Below are 19,271 nucleotides of genomic sequence, written 5' to 3'. Positions count from 1 at the left end.
ATTATATAAAATTTAATTCAAGTCTTTAGCATTTTTGGTTCGTAAGATATGATCTTCATATGTTGAATATGAAGATGAAGCATGCAAAAATATTTTGGAGGAAATTTATTTTTTTAATTTAAAGTTTTTTCCTATGGAAAATTGCAAATTCTGACAAAGTTGAGAAATTCATAAGTCCGTTAAACTGCTTAAAAAGTCTCTCATTTTCAACCAAAGCAACTTATTACTCCAAAACTGATAAAGAATTCATGTTAAGGGTTATTATAAGCACTACAAAAAAATCACAGCATTTTCCAAAAATAAACAAGAGTGTTTGGTAATGTCCAAGTGTTATTTGCAGGTTTTCAGATTATTTTTCGATATAATGAATTTCTTAAAAGTTTTTTAATAATTTTCCTACCCTACATCCAAAAATATGATTTTATCTAATTTTGTACTGTGCGAAAAATAGTTTAATAATCTTTTTCTTTTGCAGAGTTACATGAGCTTTAAAGTTTACCTAAAATAATTTTTCAAAAATTTTGTTTGTTTTAAAAAAAGTGTACTTGAATCCCCCTCTCCCCTCTATTTTTTTGCTTCGTTCTGAATGAACAGGACTTTTAAGGGAGTCTTAGTTGAAAAAATTCAGCTGTGTCGAAGGTTTTGAAATATTGCTATTTTTCTGTCTCATTTCCTAGCCACATTACAAATAGTCTTAGAACAACATCAAATTCGTGCGACTCAGTAGTGGTGTTCATGAATTTAATTTCAATCTAAGATTATATATCTATTTTTAATTTTCAATCACAGATCGTCCCACAAATCCAAAACACTATCTAAATCTACATTAATTTTAAATTATTGAGATAGGCCAATGGTATCCGCCTCTTAATTGTATAAATGTCGCCCACTTTCTTCAGAATCTTTTAGTAACTTTTAAGACTCAACATTGATCAAATGGATACTTTGTCTCGTCTGAGTTTAAAGTAATAAATTGGAAAGTAAAGTGAAAGTGTCCTATCCTCAAAAAGGATCGACAAAATGTCGAAAACCCTTAGAACTGTTTTTCGTATATTCATTATATTTTTAAGCGTGCGTCTAAAAAATGTGTACTGTGATCAGTGAGTTCCCTTTTAGTGCATCATTGTTTCTGATTGAAAGTTAAAATTATTTTATTTTAAAAATAGGCCAAAATTAATTTCGCACGAAGGAGATCTTATTTTCCAATCGGCTCAAGATAAAAATATAACCATCCGTCTGAGTGGAAGTTCAAGTTTTCTAATCAACGACATTAATGTCTTGGATTCGTTGCAAAAGTTCTCAGAACAAAAACCTCCTCCAGTAGCAATCAATTTGGAACAATTATCAAGTCAAGTGCAAGTTCTCAAAACAGATATTCAAAGGTTTACATTTCGGTTGAGACGATATGAAAATAGGTAAGAAAACTTCTTCTTTCTAATCTTCGAAAGGACATCATCATTTAAGTTGTGCAAATATTTCAAATTCAGATCCTCATTATTGCCAGTTGACCGTGTAAGGAGGCTTCAAACACGTGTCTTAACACTTATGACTCGAGTCAATGGAATAATGAGTAAAATTTTATCAAGCGATGGTTGTGATTTGAATCCTTGCAAGAATGGTGGTACTTGCTATAACTTGTATGAAGATTTTAACTGCGTGTGCCCAAAAACGTGGACGGTATTTAAAAACGCCCCATTTGAAAGTTCCTAAATAAAAAATATACTTATAGGGAAAAACCTGTGAGACAGATGTTGATGAGTGCGCAAGTTTTGCAGGAACTGATTTGGGTTGCCAAAATAATGGAGTTTGTATAAATTTACCTGGGAGTTATAGGTAAGTTTTTTAAGCAAACTTTAAGAACTCTTAGAGCCCTTAGTTGGGCGCCATTTATTAATATTATTTCTTAAATGCCTGAGTGTAAATCAAGTTTGTGTGTAGTTTTGCTTATGATCCGTCTCATTCTCAGAACCTAAACTCAATTTTAAGAAATCAAAACACTTTTAATGCCGTGAACTAAATAAAAGTCCTTAGTTGGGTGCCATTTTTAAAATAGTTCTCTGAGTTTAAATAAAATTTTTGCTGAAATTTCAAATCCGTCTTTTAACCACATACAAAGTAATATTTTTTCTATTTAGGTGTAACTGTACAAATGGTTTCCTTGGAGCACATTGTCGAGACCGCGAAACTGATTGCTCTAAGTCATTACCTGGAGAGCTTTGTGGAAAGGGTCAATGCATACCGGCCAATAATGCTCTAGGCTATCAATGTTTATGTGATTCTGGATGGAAAATAGACAATCTTACGCAATCTTGTACTGTTGATGTCAATGAATGTCTAGAATCATTGGTTTCATGTCATACAAGTTGCATAAATTTACCTGGAGCCTTTGCGTGTGGTCCTTGTCCACCTGGATACACTGGGGACGGAGTCATTTGCCGGGATATCAATGAATGTGAGACGAACAACGGAGGCTGTAGCATGCTTCCAAAGGTCCAGTGCATCAATACCGAGGTAAGAATTGCTCAATTTCGGTGTACTTTTAGCTGACTTCGATATAATTTAGGGTTCACATCGATGCGGAAACTGTCCACCAGGTTGGACAGGTGATGGACGTTACTGTAGCCAGACGGAAACTTATTCATGTGAGTCAACAAATTTCTGTCATCAACTTGCCAGATGTGATTATATTTCGAATGTTATGGTTTGCGTTTGTCCAGAGGGACTGACAGGCTCTGGATATGGACGAAATGGCTGCAGATTAGGCTCTGCTAACCCATGCAATGAACACAACTGTCAGGTATGATCAGTCATACTTTGGGTGCCATTTTTGAAAAATACAAGTTTTGTTTTCCTTAGAACGGAGGTACATGTGTCAATCATGGTGGCATTGCAACTTGCATATGTCCATCAGGTTTCGAGCCACCCACTTGTGAACAAAGAAACCCTTGTTTAACTAATCCTTGTCAGAATGGTGGAACCTGTCTCAGACGTTTAAATTCTAATGAAACCCGCTGCAATTGTCCTCAAGGATTTTCCGGCAATCGATGCCAAATCAAACGCGAAACTTGTGGAAGTGTTTTAAACGACACTTCTGGGGAACTTACACATCCCTATGCATCTGCCGTCTATGGACCGAACCAGGGTTGTGCTTGGGTCATTCGAACACGTCCCGATCTTATTGTAAATGTAACTTTTAGCCGTTTTGATCTTCAGAACGATTCGACATGTAGCGGAGATTGGTTGCAAATCAACGATGGAAGATCCCTTGCAACACCTGTGATAGGTAGATTCTGTGGCAATGACCTTCCTAAAGGCGGCAACATAGTTTCTTCGCATAACGTTCTATTTTTGTGGTTTCACACCGATGATTCCATCAATGCAACTGGATTTAGTTTGAGATGGAAAAGTGAAACACCGATTTGCGGTGGTCTTCTAAATGTCAAAGAGCAAGACCATGGAGTAATTAAATCACCAGGTTATCCTGGAAAAAGTCCACCAAATCGTGAATGTCAATGGGAAATAGCGGCTCCGCTAGGAAAACGTGTTCTCCTTCGATTCTTCGAGGTAGTTATGGACAATTCGGCAAATTGCACTCGGGATGCATTGCTTATTTACGATACAAATGAACTTCTGGAAAAAATTTGCCAAACAGGCGTTCCGCCACCAAAATACTCATCAACCAACTCAGTAAAAGTACACTTTCAGACAGACCGTTCAAGACAGGACAGCATGTTCCAAATACATTATGAAGTGGTGGACGGTGCACCCGGTTGCGGAGGGCTCCTTACAGAACCAGCTGGGAAAATAGTCTTTACGATGGATTTACTTTACTGCGTGTTTTTAATTCAGCAGCCAGTTGGAACCAGGATTTCTATAGCTTTCTTCAGGAAATCTGAAGAAGAAATTGCTACATTCAAAGTAAACATCGCGAATTTTTCTTCTTCGAATGTTTTTTAAGTATCACATTTTTATATTTTAGATTTATGATGGAAAGAATGAAGATGATCCTGTTCTAACTATGGCCACAAATTCTCCTGGAAACTTTACATCATCAGGAAATTCGTTATTGATTGTCGTTAAGATGAGAATGTTGGACTTTTTAGTTTTTAATGTCAAGAGCATTGTATTCGAGGCTGATTTTAAACAGGGTACTTTTTGTATTTCATGACATATCACAAGGTTACTGATTTGAGAAATGTATGTTTTAGTTTGTGGCCAGGAACTTAGGGACCCATCAGGTGGAGCATTTATGACTCCCAACTATCCCAAACCTTACCACAATGTTCTTGACTGCATGTACTCTTTTGTGGGACCAGTTAATACCGTAGTTCACTTGAACATAACCGATTACGATGTATCCGAATATGCGCAAGGCTGTAGCGATGATTCTGACTACATTGAGGTACATAAAAGGGATGTGGAAAATCTTCTAAGTCTTCTAAGCTTTTTATTTTTGGCAGATCTATTACGCATTAAATGCACCACCAGAACGTCATTGCAAAGGTGAACCGATGCATATTATTGCTCCGAGTAACTACCTTAGCATTGCTTTCCATTCCAACACAAATCCTCAGCGACGCAGAGGCCTCTCAGGGGAATATTATTTTGAGAGAATAGGTTGTGGGGGAGTTCTTCGAGAAACAGAAGGGTCTTTTGAACGTTTAGGAGGCACAAGTCCAACTAACGAATATTGTGAGTGGATATTAGAAGCACCTGAATCGAATGTTATTTCCTTGGATCTCACTTATCAACGAGCTGGAACGAAATGTGCTCCTGGCGAAGTTGATCTTAGAATATTTCTCAACAGAACTGGTCATTATAATGGACGTTTGGTTGAAAGGTTAGTTCTTCCCTTATGGAATTGTTGTGATCATTTTTCTTCAATTTTATTTCATAGCCATTGCGGGGATGAAAAACGTATCGTTACAATTTTGCCAACAAATTTAGCTACCATTTTTTTGAAGCAAGTACCGCCATCTATTGGAAGAGCAGTGACTTTTGGCATTTCAGCGAATTACTCATATACTTCCCGTTCATCAAGTAAGTATTGGAAATTAATTTTGTAGCTTTATGACAATCTTAACCTGGGTCTTCTAATTTCTTCTTGAAGATTGTGGAGGCAATTATAGTTTACTTTCGGGATCGATTCAGTCACCTGGTTGGCCTGATGAATATTATGAATCATCGGACTGTATTTGGGTGATAAGCGCCCCGCTAGGTAACAAAATTGAACTAATTCCAAGAAACTTTTCCCTCGAAGCCAGTTTCAGAGATTGTAGTGATGATTATTTGGAAATAAGGTGAGTCCAAAGATTTTAAGTTTTATTATACTTTCAAATTTCCTGTTTATCTATTTTTCTCAGAAATGGAATGTCAGAGCAGTCTCCATTGATCGGAAGGTTTTGCGGCTATGATATACCCCCTCATATTCCTTCCTTCACAAACCATCTTTACCTACATTTCCATTCGGATTCATCATTCAACTACCAAGGCTTCGATATCACATTCCAACAAACTTCGACAGGTTGTGGAGGTTCTCTAACATCTCACACAGGATCCATAGCTTCTCCCCATTATCCAGAAATAAGCCGAGGACCCGTTCAGTGTGATTGGAAGATATCAGTCAGCAAGGGCTCTTCAGTCGATGCCCGAATTACCAAAATCGGTTCAACTCAAAGCTTATGCTCTAACAATGTCCTCACAATCTACGATGGCCCTGACAGCATGGCCAAGCAAATTCCTATCAATTGCTCCTCGGATGGAGATATTCAAGTGAAATCAAGTCAAAATGTCATGTACATACGTTATGTTCTTCCAGATGTTGGAGCAGCTGAAGATCAGCAATTTTATCTTCAATACAAAACAAATTGCCAACAGACATTGAACTCTTTTGAAGGTGTCATCGAATCACCCAATTTCCCCAAACCCTATCCCAATGACCTCGAATGCGAGTGGACTATCGAAGGTCGAAAGGCTGATACCATTTCTCTGACATTCTCTCATTTCGAGCTTGAATCTCGAGATCTTCAGTGTAATTATGATAAATTCGAAGTTATCGATATGAAAGGTGAAGAAGTTCTGCAAAATCATAAAATTTGTCGAGATCCAGCGGGACTCTTGACATCGGATGGTAATAAATTTGTGGTTAAATTCATGACTGACTCGAATAATAACGGAAACGGCTTTCGATTGGAGTATAAACGTAACGGCTGTGGAGGCTACAAGACTGGTTCTACGGCATCGATTGATTCACCCAACTATCCATATGCTGTTGATATCGATTGTGAATGGTTTATTGAGGCTCCACCGGGCATGCAAATTGTTTTGGACGTTGGGGATGTTCATATCGAAGGCGGAAGCGGGGATTGTGCAACCAACGGACTAATCGTAAGTGATTTCATAAGTCAATAGACATAAGACAGGATCAGTTTTAGGCTTAGCTTTTTTTCAGTGAGGAATCAAACTTGAAAATATAGGTAACGGTATTTTATGCTGTGGAAAGACATAACTAATAATCCAGCCACTATATGTATGGATTTTCGACGTCCTTAGGCTTCAAGTCTTTTTAAAAGAAGCCAACAAAATTAAACGGACTTTGTGTCTATTAATCTTATGTCTATTCCATGCAGAATTAATGTCCATGGTAATTAAGTCCATTAAATTAAGCAGTACCCGTGTCATGATGGTTAGTGCGATGGACTGTCATGCGAGAGGTCTTGGGTTCGATCCCTGGCTATGCCACCTAAAGTTTTTTTCACGGGTACTGCCTCTTACGAGAAATTGACGAATTCTCCAAGAGTAATTCTTGTCGTGAAAAGTGCTTTCTTCAATTTGCCGTTCGGATTCGGCTTAAAAACTGTAGGTCCCTTCCATCCTTGACAACAGGAATGGCTGAGCGTTGACAGTCACTAGGCCTTATTTCTCAAAGGGACTGTTGCACCACCCAATTTATTTATTTATTTTAAATTAAATCCAGCCGCACACTTGCGGCATTTTTAACTTGCACAGATTTCGTCTTACAGTGCTCACAAATAAATTGAGTGAAGCACACACCGGTCGCAGCGTCAATACTGAGTTAACGCTGCTGCATCGCGCTTCATTCTTGAAGAAAAAATAGTTGCAGGTTTCTGTGACATCGCTACTTCACCGCACATGCGATTAAATCTTTGCACTGAACTACTACCACAGCACAGTGTCCTCGTGCTTTAAAATGACTCGTGTGTGCATAGGGCTTAAGAAAAAATTAAATGCATATATTTTGTGACACCAGCGAAATGTTTATAAATGAGTTTTTATTTTTGAAACAAATAAGATATCTATTCAGACCTCATAATCTGCTTGAGAAGACATAAGTTCCATGGACATTATGACCACGGACCATGTCATTTTATGCTTTGAGTTAAAAAGGTGCAAATTAGGCCTGGAAAACTTTCGCTTCTTGCCTTTTTTAGGAAGATATTTGTGATATTACTACGATCCTCATAATGTTTTCAAAGGTTTATAACGAAATTTTTGAAATTTTAGGTTAAAAACGATAAGGCTGATAAAGTAAACCTACTTCGAGCATGTGGCATCCAAAGCACCCATTCAACTGTCACATCACAAGGAAGCAAAATGTACGTTAGATTCTACTCGGATTCCATACGATCAAGAAAGTATTTTAAGGCATATTACAGAAGAAGACAAGGACGTACGTATAGACATTTTCCTTAAAAAAAAAACAGTAAGCATTGTTTCCAATATTTTTCGTCAAAACAGAATGTGGTGGAACAATTCGTAATTCAGAGGGTGAAATAGCATCCCCGAACTACCCAGAAAACTATCCCATTAACACGTACTGCGAATGGATGTTAATGTTAGGAAGTGATCCTGTTACCGTTAAACTTTTCTTAGAAACTACAGAACCTCAAAATTTAGCTAATTGTACAGACACTGGTCTTCTAAAAGTCTACGATGGTTTGAAAAGCGATGCAAATAGTCAATTGCAAGGACAGTACTGCTCTTTAAGTTTAGGAAGCATGGCAAATAAGTTTATATACGTTAAAAATAATATCTTGAATATTATTTTCGAATCGGACGATAAACCTCCTGGAAAGGGCTTTCTTTTGAAATATCGAAAGGTTTGTTTTTTTTTGAGTATTCATGTGACTTCGCCTATTTTTCTGATTGGTCTTTAATTTTGTGTAGAGTGCCTGTGGAGGGGTCTTAAAAAGGGAAGCGGGATTTTTTGGAGCCAAACCGGAGGACCGAAATTGTTATTGGATGATTGACTCGAATCCAACATATCCTCAAACTGATGTTTCCCCTGGAGGAACTGTCTTAACGCTGAGTTTCACTAAAGTTGAATGCCATTGTGATGGACTTAGTCCAGAAGCTTGTTTAAATCGCGGTTTAACAGTAACGTTTCTCAAATATTTTTGGAAAATAATAAGATCAATTTTGATAGTTAGTTTCTTTTTAGATTAATTACGGAGGGAAAAATAACATTCACATCTGTGAAGAGCATCCTCCTGACATAAATATTCGCCCTACCACTGATTCTGTTACCATAAATGCAACTGACATAACATTCACGGCTAAATATTTTCGAATGGAGACTGCTTGTGGAGGTATTTTGAATTCGTTGCGTGGATCCCTAGCTTCTCCATTGTACCCCGAATCCTATCCTTCAAACGTTGAATGTATATGGATGCTAAACGCTCCATCAGGAAACTATTTAGAATTGAGTTTCATCGAAATGAATATAACCAGTTCAGATAATTGCAATGAGGATTATCTGGAACTTCGTGAGTCATCAGCAACTGGAAGGTTGTTGGGAGTTTTTTGTTCCAGTGCATTAACAAGCGACAGTCTTCAGGGTTTCGAAAGGATTTGGATCAAATTCCGTAGTTCGGAAGGCAACACTGGCAAAGGATTTAGACTGTCATGGACAAATGGTAAGGTTTTGACAGTTTCTCTCGTTTCATAAAACTTCCACTTTCTTTCGTTTCTTCTATAACAGCACAATTAAATGAAATAACTGGTTTCAATGGACAAATCAGATCACCCTCGATTGTGTCGATCAAATCAGAAAAGGAGCCTTTCCAATGGAGGATTACTGTTCCCCGAGACAGTGTTATTTCTTTAGCTTTTAAGGAATATAATCGTGGTTTGAAGGTAAATTCAAAAACAGTCTTCAAAAATGTCCGTTTACAATTTTAATTCTCATTTAGTTGTTCGATGGTTTTGACAGCACTGCTTTGCCAATTGACATACAATTGTCACCGTGGGAAGTGACATCGAGCACAAATGTCATTTATCTGAAGAGTGACAATCAAATGCTCGATCAGTTTATCATTGAATGGAAAGCGATTTCAAGAGATGCAATAACTAAAAATGAAACAATGCAAGCCTGCAATGAAACGATGGTTCTGGCTTACGGGTCTCTGATAACTCTTACTTCCCCCGGGTACCCCACAGGTTATGAAACGAACCTGGAATGCGAATGGCTCATAAAAGCAGATCATCAAACACGACACGCTGTTGTGGACCTCTATGAAGTTCGTCTAGAGAAGCTTGACGAATGCTATGCAGACCATCTGAGAGTGTTGAGTTCAAACAATTTAATGAATTGGCATGAGGAATTAAAAATATGTGACAGTCCTCCAAGAAAGCATATGCCTTTTTCTGTAATCCACGGAACTCCATATCTAAAATTGGAACTGACCACCGATTCGTCAATTAACAAAACTGGCTTCACAGCTAACGTTTATACAGCCTGTGGGAGTAATTTGACAAATTCGATTGGAAGAATTCTCAATACGGATGTCATTAGTCCAGGGAATGAAAAAGTGACAAATAACTGTACTTGGCACATTGAGGTTGGGGCGGGAAGAAAAATACAATTTACATTTAATTTCCCGAGGGCAACGGGACGAAATTCAACCGGGGAATGTGAGAATTACGCGTTGATACGTGATGGTATGAATGCTGAAGCCCCCATTCTTCCTCCCGGTCGAATTTGTTCGGATAAGGATATCAACGGAACTATCATCACGACCTCGAATCGTGCCACTCTTAAATACTTCCTTAAGCCGAGCAGTTCGTTTTATGAATATGAAACTCCCCTGTGGAACCTAACTTACCGGGAGTATAGCGAGTGCAGTGGGGAGGTCCGTCTCACATCATATGCGCCGTCGGAGTCTATAAGCTCACCGAACTACCCAAACGTTCCGAATCCTCATACGGAATGTGTTTGGGTGATAATTGCGCCACCTGGTGAGACAGTTCAAGTTGAGTTTGTACGGAACTTTGATATGAATGTTCGACAGTGTTCGAAGGAATTCGTTGAGTTTCGAGATGGAGCAACCGAAATGGCCCGGCATTTAGGAAAATACTGCACCAGACCAGGAACTATTCGGTCTTCGGGGAATGTTCTTTATATGCGCTACCTTACCGACATCACTGAACCTCGCAATGGGTTCAAAGCGAACGTATCGCTCTCGACATGTGGTGGAACGTTCACACAGTTTAACAATTTGATAACATCCGCGAATTACCCTGCACCAGGTGGATATCCGGCGAATTCGGTGTGCGAATACGTCATCAAAGTATCGACATTCTCCCGGGTGAACTTGACATTTTTGGACGTAGATCTGCCGTTCGATGCAGCGAACTTAAACAGCTCCGATCAAATAAGAATCTATCAGATTGTTCAGGGTGATTCGGAGAGGATCGAAGATGAGTTGGCAGTTATTTATGGCAATACGACGTCACCGCCAGCAGTACAAATCGACACAAATGAAGTTTTGATTCGATTTTACAGTTTCAAGGCGAATTCGAAGTTTCGAGGATTCAGGGCGAAGTATGATCGCATATTTGGAGCATGCTTCAAGGATGTTTCTGGGGAGAGTGGCACTTTGACGCTGAGTATTGCACCACGTCGAATGGCAATGTTCCTACTGTGCCGATGGAAGATAACTGTTCCGAAGGGAAGGCGAGTTAAGTTAGATATTATTGACGTCGATGGAGCAGGCACAGTTTTTGACCCTGTTAAAAAGTGAGTACATTTAGGAAATTTAGTAACATTTTTCTAATTCTTTGTGTTGGTTTAGTTTCAGGACGACCTTTTATAACGACTTCCAAATGTTCTCACGCATCACGGTGTTAGACCTGAACAACATCACCAAAGCTACGTCAATTCGTTCAACCGACAACAAAATGTTTGTTCGAATCTTTGGTGCTTACACCACGAGTCTGCGTCGGATGAGAGTTCGATATTCATCATCTGAGGAATCACTTTGCCCCGACGATATAGAAAACGACAGTGGTGCCTTATCAGTTGCGGGCTTAGACCCTGCAGAAAATTTCTTCTGTTCCTTCGATTTTAAATTAACTGGCGCCCAAACAATGTCCTTCAATATTTCTAGTTTGGTTGTTGATGACCTCAACCGGCGGCTTCCTTCTTTTGCTGTGAGATTTAAAGATGAGCGATATTTCGAAACCCTCCGTATCTTAAACTTTAACATGACCAATGAATTGTTTGCGGTTGCACCCAAACATGGGTCCGTTAATATTCTCCAGAACGATGGTGTTCGGATCAAGAAACTCGACGCAACTTATAAGAAACATCCGTGTGGCGGTCAATACACTACAATCGGTCAAAGGTTTGAGATATCCCTTCCGAATTTAACAGAAAGATACGGTAGTCTCGACTGCGCCTGGCAACTTCTGACAACTTCCTATCAAAATGGCCACGATGTGACAGCAAATTTCAGCTTTACCCTACCCTGCGAGGATGAATTTGTGTCGATTCATGCTGGAGTTTCAATTGAGCATTTGGAAATCGCCAAATTGTGTCGGGGACAAACTTTCAATATGACTCGAATGAATTCAAAGGAAATGTACGTGTACTATCACACGAAATCCTTCAATCCCAACAGTCAATTACAGATTGTGTTTCAGAGGGCTACAAATTGCGGCGGGAAACTTAGCTTGGAATTGTCGAGTTCGACAAATTTGAGATTCACCTCGATTGACTACAAAAACAATCTGGAGTGTGCCTGGGATGTTCAGGCAAGTGAGGGTTACTATCTGCAAATTCAGTTCATCGGTCGGTTCTTCATCGAGGAGAGCAAGAACTGCTCCAAGGATTATCTCGAGGTAAGGAAGTTCGAAAACAATGATTGGATATCGATGCCGAAGTATTGCGGCAGGAATCTTCCAAACGCTTTCAATACAACCGCATCAAGGCTTCAGTTGACTTTCCGAAGTGACGCAGCTATTACCGGTGATGGCTTTTATCTGACCATCAAGAAGACTTGCTATGCCGAGTTCAACGTCACCAACGAGCCTCAGGTGATAAAATACCCTTTGAGATGGAGCATGATTAAAAATCAAATGACTTGTGACTACATTCTGCGGACATCAGACCCAGATAAGCACATTCAGGTACATTTTAAAAAACTTGCCCTTGGATATCGGGAGCGTTGTTCACTGACTCAAATAACCGCCCAGAAACGCTCATCTGATGGCAGTATAGTCGATATGGGACCTTACTGCAAGGACAATGCAGTGAGCGAGTTGAGGGCTAAGAATTACATTTCCCTGAACTATCAAGCCATCCTCGAGACAGGAGGCTATGAGATAGAATTCTTCCTGGACAACTGTGGCGGTGAGGTGAGGAAACCCATGTGGATTTCAAGTCTTAAGAATGAAGAAGGTGATGGCTATGACCACAACATGAACTGTATCTGGAATATCAGTGCCCCAGTGGGCCAGAATATTGTCATCCAGTTCAAGTACCTGATTATGGAGGAGAGCAGTGATTGTTCGCTGGATTATGTATCCATCTACAAAGGTTCTCAGATCGATTCGGACAATCAAGAGGCGAATCTCTGTGGAAATCTGACATTAAATCCACCGACTTTCCACATCGACAGCAATTCAGCGATTTTGGCGGCGGTTTCTGATTCCTCGATTTCACGGGATGGATTCTCGGCTCGGATTATGTTCAGCAAGGCTTGCGATGAGCGGATTACCCTCACCAACGCCAATTCTCCGGTTGATATTGACAGAAATTTGACAGTTGGAAGCGATGAAGTGATGGGTTGTAATATTCGCGCAATGGGACCACCTGGATTCAGGATAGAAGTTGAAATAAAAGAATTAAATCTGATTCGCCAGAATAGAACATGCATTGGAGCGTGTGAAGATTGTGAATACATTGAAGTTGTGGATAGCTTGGAGGCTGATAGTCTACCGCTGGGAAAATTCGCTTGTTTGGAAAACACCAAACCAAAGCTGATTTCTTCCTACAAAGATGTTGTTGTTCGAACGAATTTCCAGAGGCCTGGAATTCATCAATTCAAAGTGAATCTTCGACTGGTTAAGGCGGAGTGCGGCGGCCAAAGTGAATATGATTTCGATGATGACGGAGTAAGTTTGACAGAATTAGGAAGAATCTTTGAAATCCGATTTGCTAATTTTTGGAATATTTGTATAGATGCTTGAAATTGCACCATTAAGATCTCCAAACGGTTTTTACCATCCCAACACTCATTGCACTTGGAAAATTACGTCCAGGGGAAATTTCGAACTGAGGTTCTCGAATTTCAGTCTTCAAAATAAGTCAGATGTAACAGGTCAATGTTTGGATTATGTTCTTGTAAGAAATTCTGAGGTATGTTCTTCTTATTTCCAACATTTTGAATTTTTAAGGAATTTCTTTAACGTATTTTTTTAAAGACTTATTCAAGAAATGCTATGAGTGAACATTGTGGTACTATTCCGTCATATCTTCTAAGAATTGAACGTTCTGGTTGGGGTGATGCTATTGCTGAAATAACCTTCCATTCTGATGAGGCAGTTGAATCAACTGGATTCGTGTTATCAGTCTCAAAAACTAAGAGTAAGACTATATACCTATCTTCCTCTTGTTGAAAGATTAGTCCATGCAATTCCAAAATTTCTAAGGAACTCGATCATTGAATTACGTTCAAAGTTTCAAAAATATTTTTTCCTTAAATAGTGTGCAATAGAACCTATACCCAGTCCGCTGGAGTGCTGAGTGGACCCTTTTTGACCAGAAGCGCTTGTCTCAATGAAATTCTTGTGCCAGAGAATTATTCCGTAAACATCTACATATCAAGCTTCTTCTTCAGTGGTTCAAATTGTTCAGAAAACTATGTCCGAGTAAGTTCCTGACACAAAATAGCCTCAATTAAAATAGAACCAACCAACAAGCTCATTTCTTTTCCCTCAAGGTCTACGATAAGAAAACAAATCTTCTAATTTATGAAGATTGTAAAGAAAATTACGCCGGAAGAACAATTTATACATCGGCAAATCAAGTTCGTTTGGATTTCAAAGCTGACAGTTCCATCGAAAGGGAAGTGTTTTACTATTCAAGTCCTAATGCATCACTTCAAGGCTGTGGTGGAAGCTTGGAAATGCAATCTGGATATTTGATGAGTCCAAATTATAAGGAATACAAGAATTCAAGTGTTTGTCGATGGAATTTGACAACAACTTCACCAAATCGATTAGAATTATTCTTCCATGGTAGGTTTTTCTTTTTTATTTTTGGTGTGGACATAATCCTGATGTTATTTTGTTGTTTCTTCTTTAGAATTCAATATGGGATCGATTTGTAAGGTTGATTACGTGGATATTATTGAAATTGAAGCTAATGGAACAGAGCGTGTAGCCAGGCACTACTGTGAACAAGTAATGATGTTTTTTGAATTTGTTTGGTTTGAAATCTTTAAAAAAAACTTGTTTTTTATAGGACTCGATTCAAAGTTATACATCAGAGAGTAATCGGTTATCTATTGTTTCTGTGGCTGCTGGTGACTTCGATGGCACGGGATGGTTGATTTATTTCCGAACACGGTCAGAAAGCTTGAAGAAACGCAAAAATATTGAATAAGAAAATTTCTATCTTATATTTTATGTTTATTATTTTGTTTTGAATGTTTTAAATAAGACATAACATTGCAAATTAAAACCAAAAACGTTTCAAAGACTTTATAAACTCATTTAGCCTAAGAAAAGTAAAAAAGGGCACGGACCCAAATTTTCTAAACCTTAAGATATTATCAGTTGCATGCTTTGAAACAACCATGAGGAAACACCTGTTTGAATTTTAAGAAAATGCTAAGTACTCGTACATCAGAAGAGGAAATACTTGGGGCACCTAGCACACTGTGGAAGAAACAACCTTCCTTCTCTAACGGTATCTCAAAAGTCAAATATTCAAGTTTTTAACAGAAATAAACTAACAGGAAGAAGTACAAAACTTTAATGCTCATCCAATTATAGATTAAGACAAAAGATCCTTTGGTCTTTCATGGCGGCCTATTTGAGGGTATTTTAGTTCAAATATTCTATTCTATTCTATTCTATTCTATTCTATTCTATTCTATTCTATTCTATTCTATTCTATTCTATTCTATTCTATTCTATTCTATTCTATTCTATTCTATTCTATTCTATTCTATTCTATTCTATTCTATTCTATTCTATTCTATTCTATTCTATTCTATTCTATTCTATTCTATTCTATTCTATTCTATTCTATTCTATTCTATTCTATTCTATTCTATTCTATTCTATTCTATTCTATTCTATTCTATTCTATTCTATTCTATTCTATTCTATTCTATTCTATTCTATTCTATTCTATTCTATTCTATTCTATTCTATTCTATTCTATTCTATTCTATTCTATTCTATTCTATTCTATTCTATTCTATTCTATTCTATTCTATTCTATTCTATTCTATTCTATTCTATTCTATTCTATTCTATTCTATTCTATTCTATTCTATTCTATTCTATTCTATTCTATTCTATTCTATTCTATTCTATTCTATTCTATTCTATTCTATTCTATTCTATTCTATTCTATTCTATTCTATTCTATTCTATTCTATTCTATTCTATTCTATTCTATTCTATTCTATTCTATTCTATTCTATTCTATTCTATTCTATTCTATTCTATTCTATTCTATTCTATTCTATTCTATTCTATTCTATTCTATTCTATTCTATTCTATTCTATTCTATTCTATTCTATTCTATTCTATTCTATTCTATTCTATTCTATTCTATTCTATTCTATTCTATTCTATTCTATTCTATTCTATTCTATTCTATTCTATTCTATTCTATTCTATTCTATTCTATTCTATTCTATTCGTTTTAACACAGAAATCTTTCACTTTATAACTTGGTGCCGATATAAGTTAGGTACAATTTTCCGAAGAATTGACTTCCAGAAATTAGAACTTTGTCAAGAAATTGTCCATTTGAATTCAATAAAACTGAAAATCCAGTTTGCTTTTAAAATTCAGCATTTATTTAAATCGAAATCGGACCCCTAAAACAACTCTAAATCGTGCGGTTCTTAGAAGAATTGAATCTATAAATAATGCAGTTTATTTTTTTGAATTATATTGTGTCATAAAAAGATCACCGTCAGAGCAGCTTAAAAAGGTATTAATCTACTATCAAAACGTAAATGGACTTCGGACAAAGACCAACATGGTTTTCAAAAACATTAACAATCTTCCTCACGATGTCATAATATTGACGGAAACATGGCTCAACAACTCTATCTCGGACTCGGAGTTTTTGACTCCGCTTATCAAGTCTTTAGACATGATCGTAATAACTCAGACGATTCAAACGCGGAATTCTTGTCGCTATCAACAATACTCTCACTAGTTACCTGATAAACGACTTTCGATCAACAGACATCGAAATATTATGCTTAAAAATTAAAATACCAACAGGACATTTATTTATTGTATCAGCATATATACGAGGTTAATGAAAAACTAAACAACTGAATAGAAAGTATTTATGTTCTTTTGGAGCCTCAAGACGAAGTACTGGTTGTTGGTGATTTTAATTTACCCAATCTCAATTGGATTCAAATTGACGACGATAACTTCTACGTTCCAATAAACGCGTCATCTTCAAACGAGTTTTTTAAACAGATGGTATGTCTTCATATGGCTTAAGTCAACTAAATGGTGTGAAGAACCGTTTTGGAAAAACACTCGATCTGGTATTTTTCTCCGAAACCATATGCTCTGAAGCAACTGTGATTTCTTCTGCTGTCGAAATTGTGGCAATAGCACCTATTATGAGGCTTCACCTCATATGTTATCTAATAACAACAAACTAGAATTCAGCTTTAGTAGGTGTAATTTTAAAAACCTTTTTAACTTATTATGTACGATCAATTGGGATCACTTATTTTGTAACTTAAATATTGACGACTGTTTCTACAAAACGATTCCATTTAAAAAGACTCGAAATAACTTGAGTGTTCCACCATTGTTTGATTCTCACGTTAAAAACTTAAAAAACAAAAGGAACAAAGCTTGGATAAAGTACAATCAAACAAGAACTGATGATGATTATAGGACGTTCAATATAATAAAACAACTTTTCACTAACTACTCTAACATCCTATATGATGACTACATTCGGAAAATTAAATGAAACCTTAAAAGTAATCCTGATAATTTTTGGAAATTCGTTAATCTGAAGAAGAAATCATGTGGGTATCCTAATTTAATGAATGATTCGACATCAAATAGTAATGAGCCGAGAAAAATTGCGAACATGTTTGCAAACTACTTCAAAGATGCTTTTGTAGATTATAATACTATTAGTTTTCCTAACACATCTACCACAGTTAAATTCTATCAATTTCGTTATTAGTGAAGATACTGTCCTTAATATAGTATCCTACACTTGACGACGGTGTACCATCGTCCGTTTTAAAGAAATGCATCTAGTACACCCGCTGTGTTCTTTTCAACACGTCCTTAAGTAACTCGCTGTTTCATTTTATCTGGAAGAGCTCCTTCATAATAACAGTACACAAAAAAGGTCCTAAAAACGAAATAATGAACTACCGACATATTGCTAAACTATCAGTGATACCTAAACTGTTTGAGTCAATCGTATGTAGCGTCCTTTCTTTTCACTGTAGTTGAAATATCTGTGATAACCATGGTTTTGTTAAAAAGCGTTCAACTGTTACTAATCTGTTTCACTTTACATCCATTTGTTTAGATGTTTTTGAAAAACGTGAACAAGTAGTTTGTACTTTACTGGTTTCAGCAAGGCCTTTGACAAATTGTGTCATAAAACATTACTTTTAAAACTATCACAGCAAGGTCTTAACGACAGTTTCATAAACTGGATCTCCTCATATTTGCAAGATAGACGTTATAGCGTTAAATTAATAATTAGTGTTCAAGTTCTTTGTTGTGAATTCCGGTGTCCCCCAGGGTAGTCACCTTGGCCTCATTCTATTTGTTTTAATTATTAATGATTTGGTTTCGATCATACAAAATTCATCTGTCCTAATATATGCTGATGACATTTTAAAAAAAATTAACTCTACATCTGACTGTCTTCTCTTGCAAGAGGACTTAATATTATTCAGGGAATGGTGCAAAATAATCGTCTAGTTTAAAATGTTGACAAATGTAAAACCATGAGTTTTACACTCAAAAAAGTTCCAATCGTTTTTAGTTACATGTTTGATTCTTGTCCTTTTCTTAAACTAAATCAAGCTTATAAGCTTTAAAACAGCGATAAATAAAACCTTTCCATTCTTTTACAAATTCATTTACTTTAATTTAAAATAAAAAAAGAGACACTTACATCCTTCTTAACTTAGGAATAAAATACAATTCCAAATCTATCTTGTACTAACAACAGCCTCCTTGCGAGCTGCATCCTGAAGCAATTGAGTATCCACTTCGTCCCCAGGCAGTTGGACATAGCGAACAACTGAACCTCTTATGAAGCAATTTTTCACAGACAACATGTGCGGATATTTATCTGGATCTGTGACACTTATGTCTGTTAGTTTGATGTTCAGATACTGGTCCACGGAATGCAAAGTTCCACAAATGCTGAAATTTACAACAAATATAAAAGAATTCCAATTGGTGAACTTTATTGGCGATAGCCACATGAGTTGGGTGTTTTGTTTAAACTAACCTTAGATCGTTTTTGAGCTCCACGACGACATCTTTGCCAACCAGTGATTTGAAGAATGAATAGAAGAGCTTGAAAATAGAAATTTTATTAAAGTTTAGGTATTTGTTAATATAATATTTATACCATTTTTGTGTATTTTTGGCCGGCGAGGTTTATAACAAGAGGCGGTATTTTTGTTATTTACAAAATCATTTGCCAAAAAGTGACAACTGTCATTTTAATATGTCACTGAGTTCAGGCGACTTGGAGGGATTGACA

General features: G+C 37.0%; 2 protein-coding genes across 2 annotated transcripts; one reads left to right on the top strand and one right to left on the bottom strand.

Annotated features, from left to right (window-relative positions):
- The first annotated feature begins 955 nt into the window (after nt 1–955).
- Nucleotides 956–14,969, top strand: LOC129948058 (cubilin homolog). Its single transcript, XM_056058875.1, has 26 exons — nt 956–1,100; nt 1,167–1,415; nt 1,488–1,677; nt 1,730–1,833; nt 2,136–2,511; nt 2,564–2,797; nt 2,857–3,918; nt 3,980–4,148; nt 4,209–4,402; nt 4,461–4,840; nt 4,898–5,040; nt 5,111–5,300; nt 5,364–6,387; nt 7,525–7,690; nt 7,759–8,120; nt 8,188–8,397; nt 8,462–8,936; nt 9,002–9,156; nt 9,213–11,038; nt 11,094–13,416; nt 13,484–13,660; nt 13,726–13,888; nt 14,009–14,172; nt 14,244–14,541; nt 14,609–14,706; nt 14,768–14,969. Exons 1-26 carry the CDS (start codon nt 1,021–1,023, stop codon nt 14,906–14,908), a joined length of 10,953 nt encoding a protein of 3,650 aa, XP_055914850.1. The 5' UTR covers nt 956–1,020; the 3' UTR covers nt 14,909–14,969.
- A 3,650-nt stretch (nt 14,970–18,619) lies between these two features.
- Nucleotides 18,620–19,271, bottom strand: LOC129946945 (U6 snRNA-associated Sm-like protein LSm2). Its single transcript, XM_056057329.1, has 3 exons — nt 19,137–19,271; nt 19,014–19,081; nt 18,620–18,925 (listed from the first exon to the last, which is right to left on the bottom strand). Exons 1-3 carry the CDS (start codon nt 19,137–19,139, stop codon nt 18,709–18,711), a joined length of 288 nt encoding a protein of 95 aa, XP_055913304.1. The 5' UTR covers nt 19,140–19,271; the 3' UTR covers nt 18,620–18,708.

The sequence above is a fragment of the Eupeodes corollae genome, chromosome 2 (assembly GCF_945859685.1).
Source record: "Eupeodes corollae chromosome 2, idEupCoro1.1, whole genome shotgun sequence".
In the NCBI taxonomy this organism is placed as follows: Eukaryota; Metazoa; Arthropoda; class Insecta; order Diptera; family Syrphidae; genus Eupeodes; species Eupeodes corollae.
Note: the sequence above shows the minus strand (reverse complement) of the source record. Positions and strands in the feature narration are given on the sequence as shown.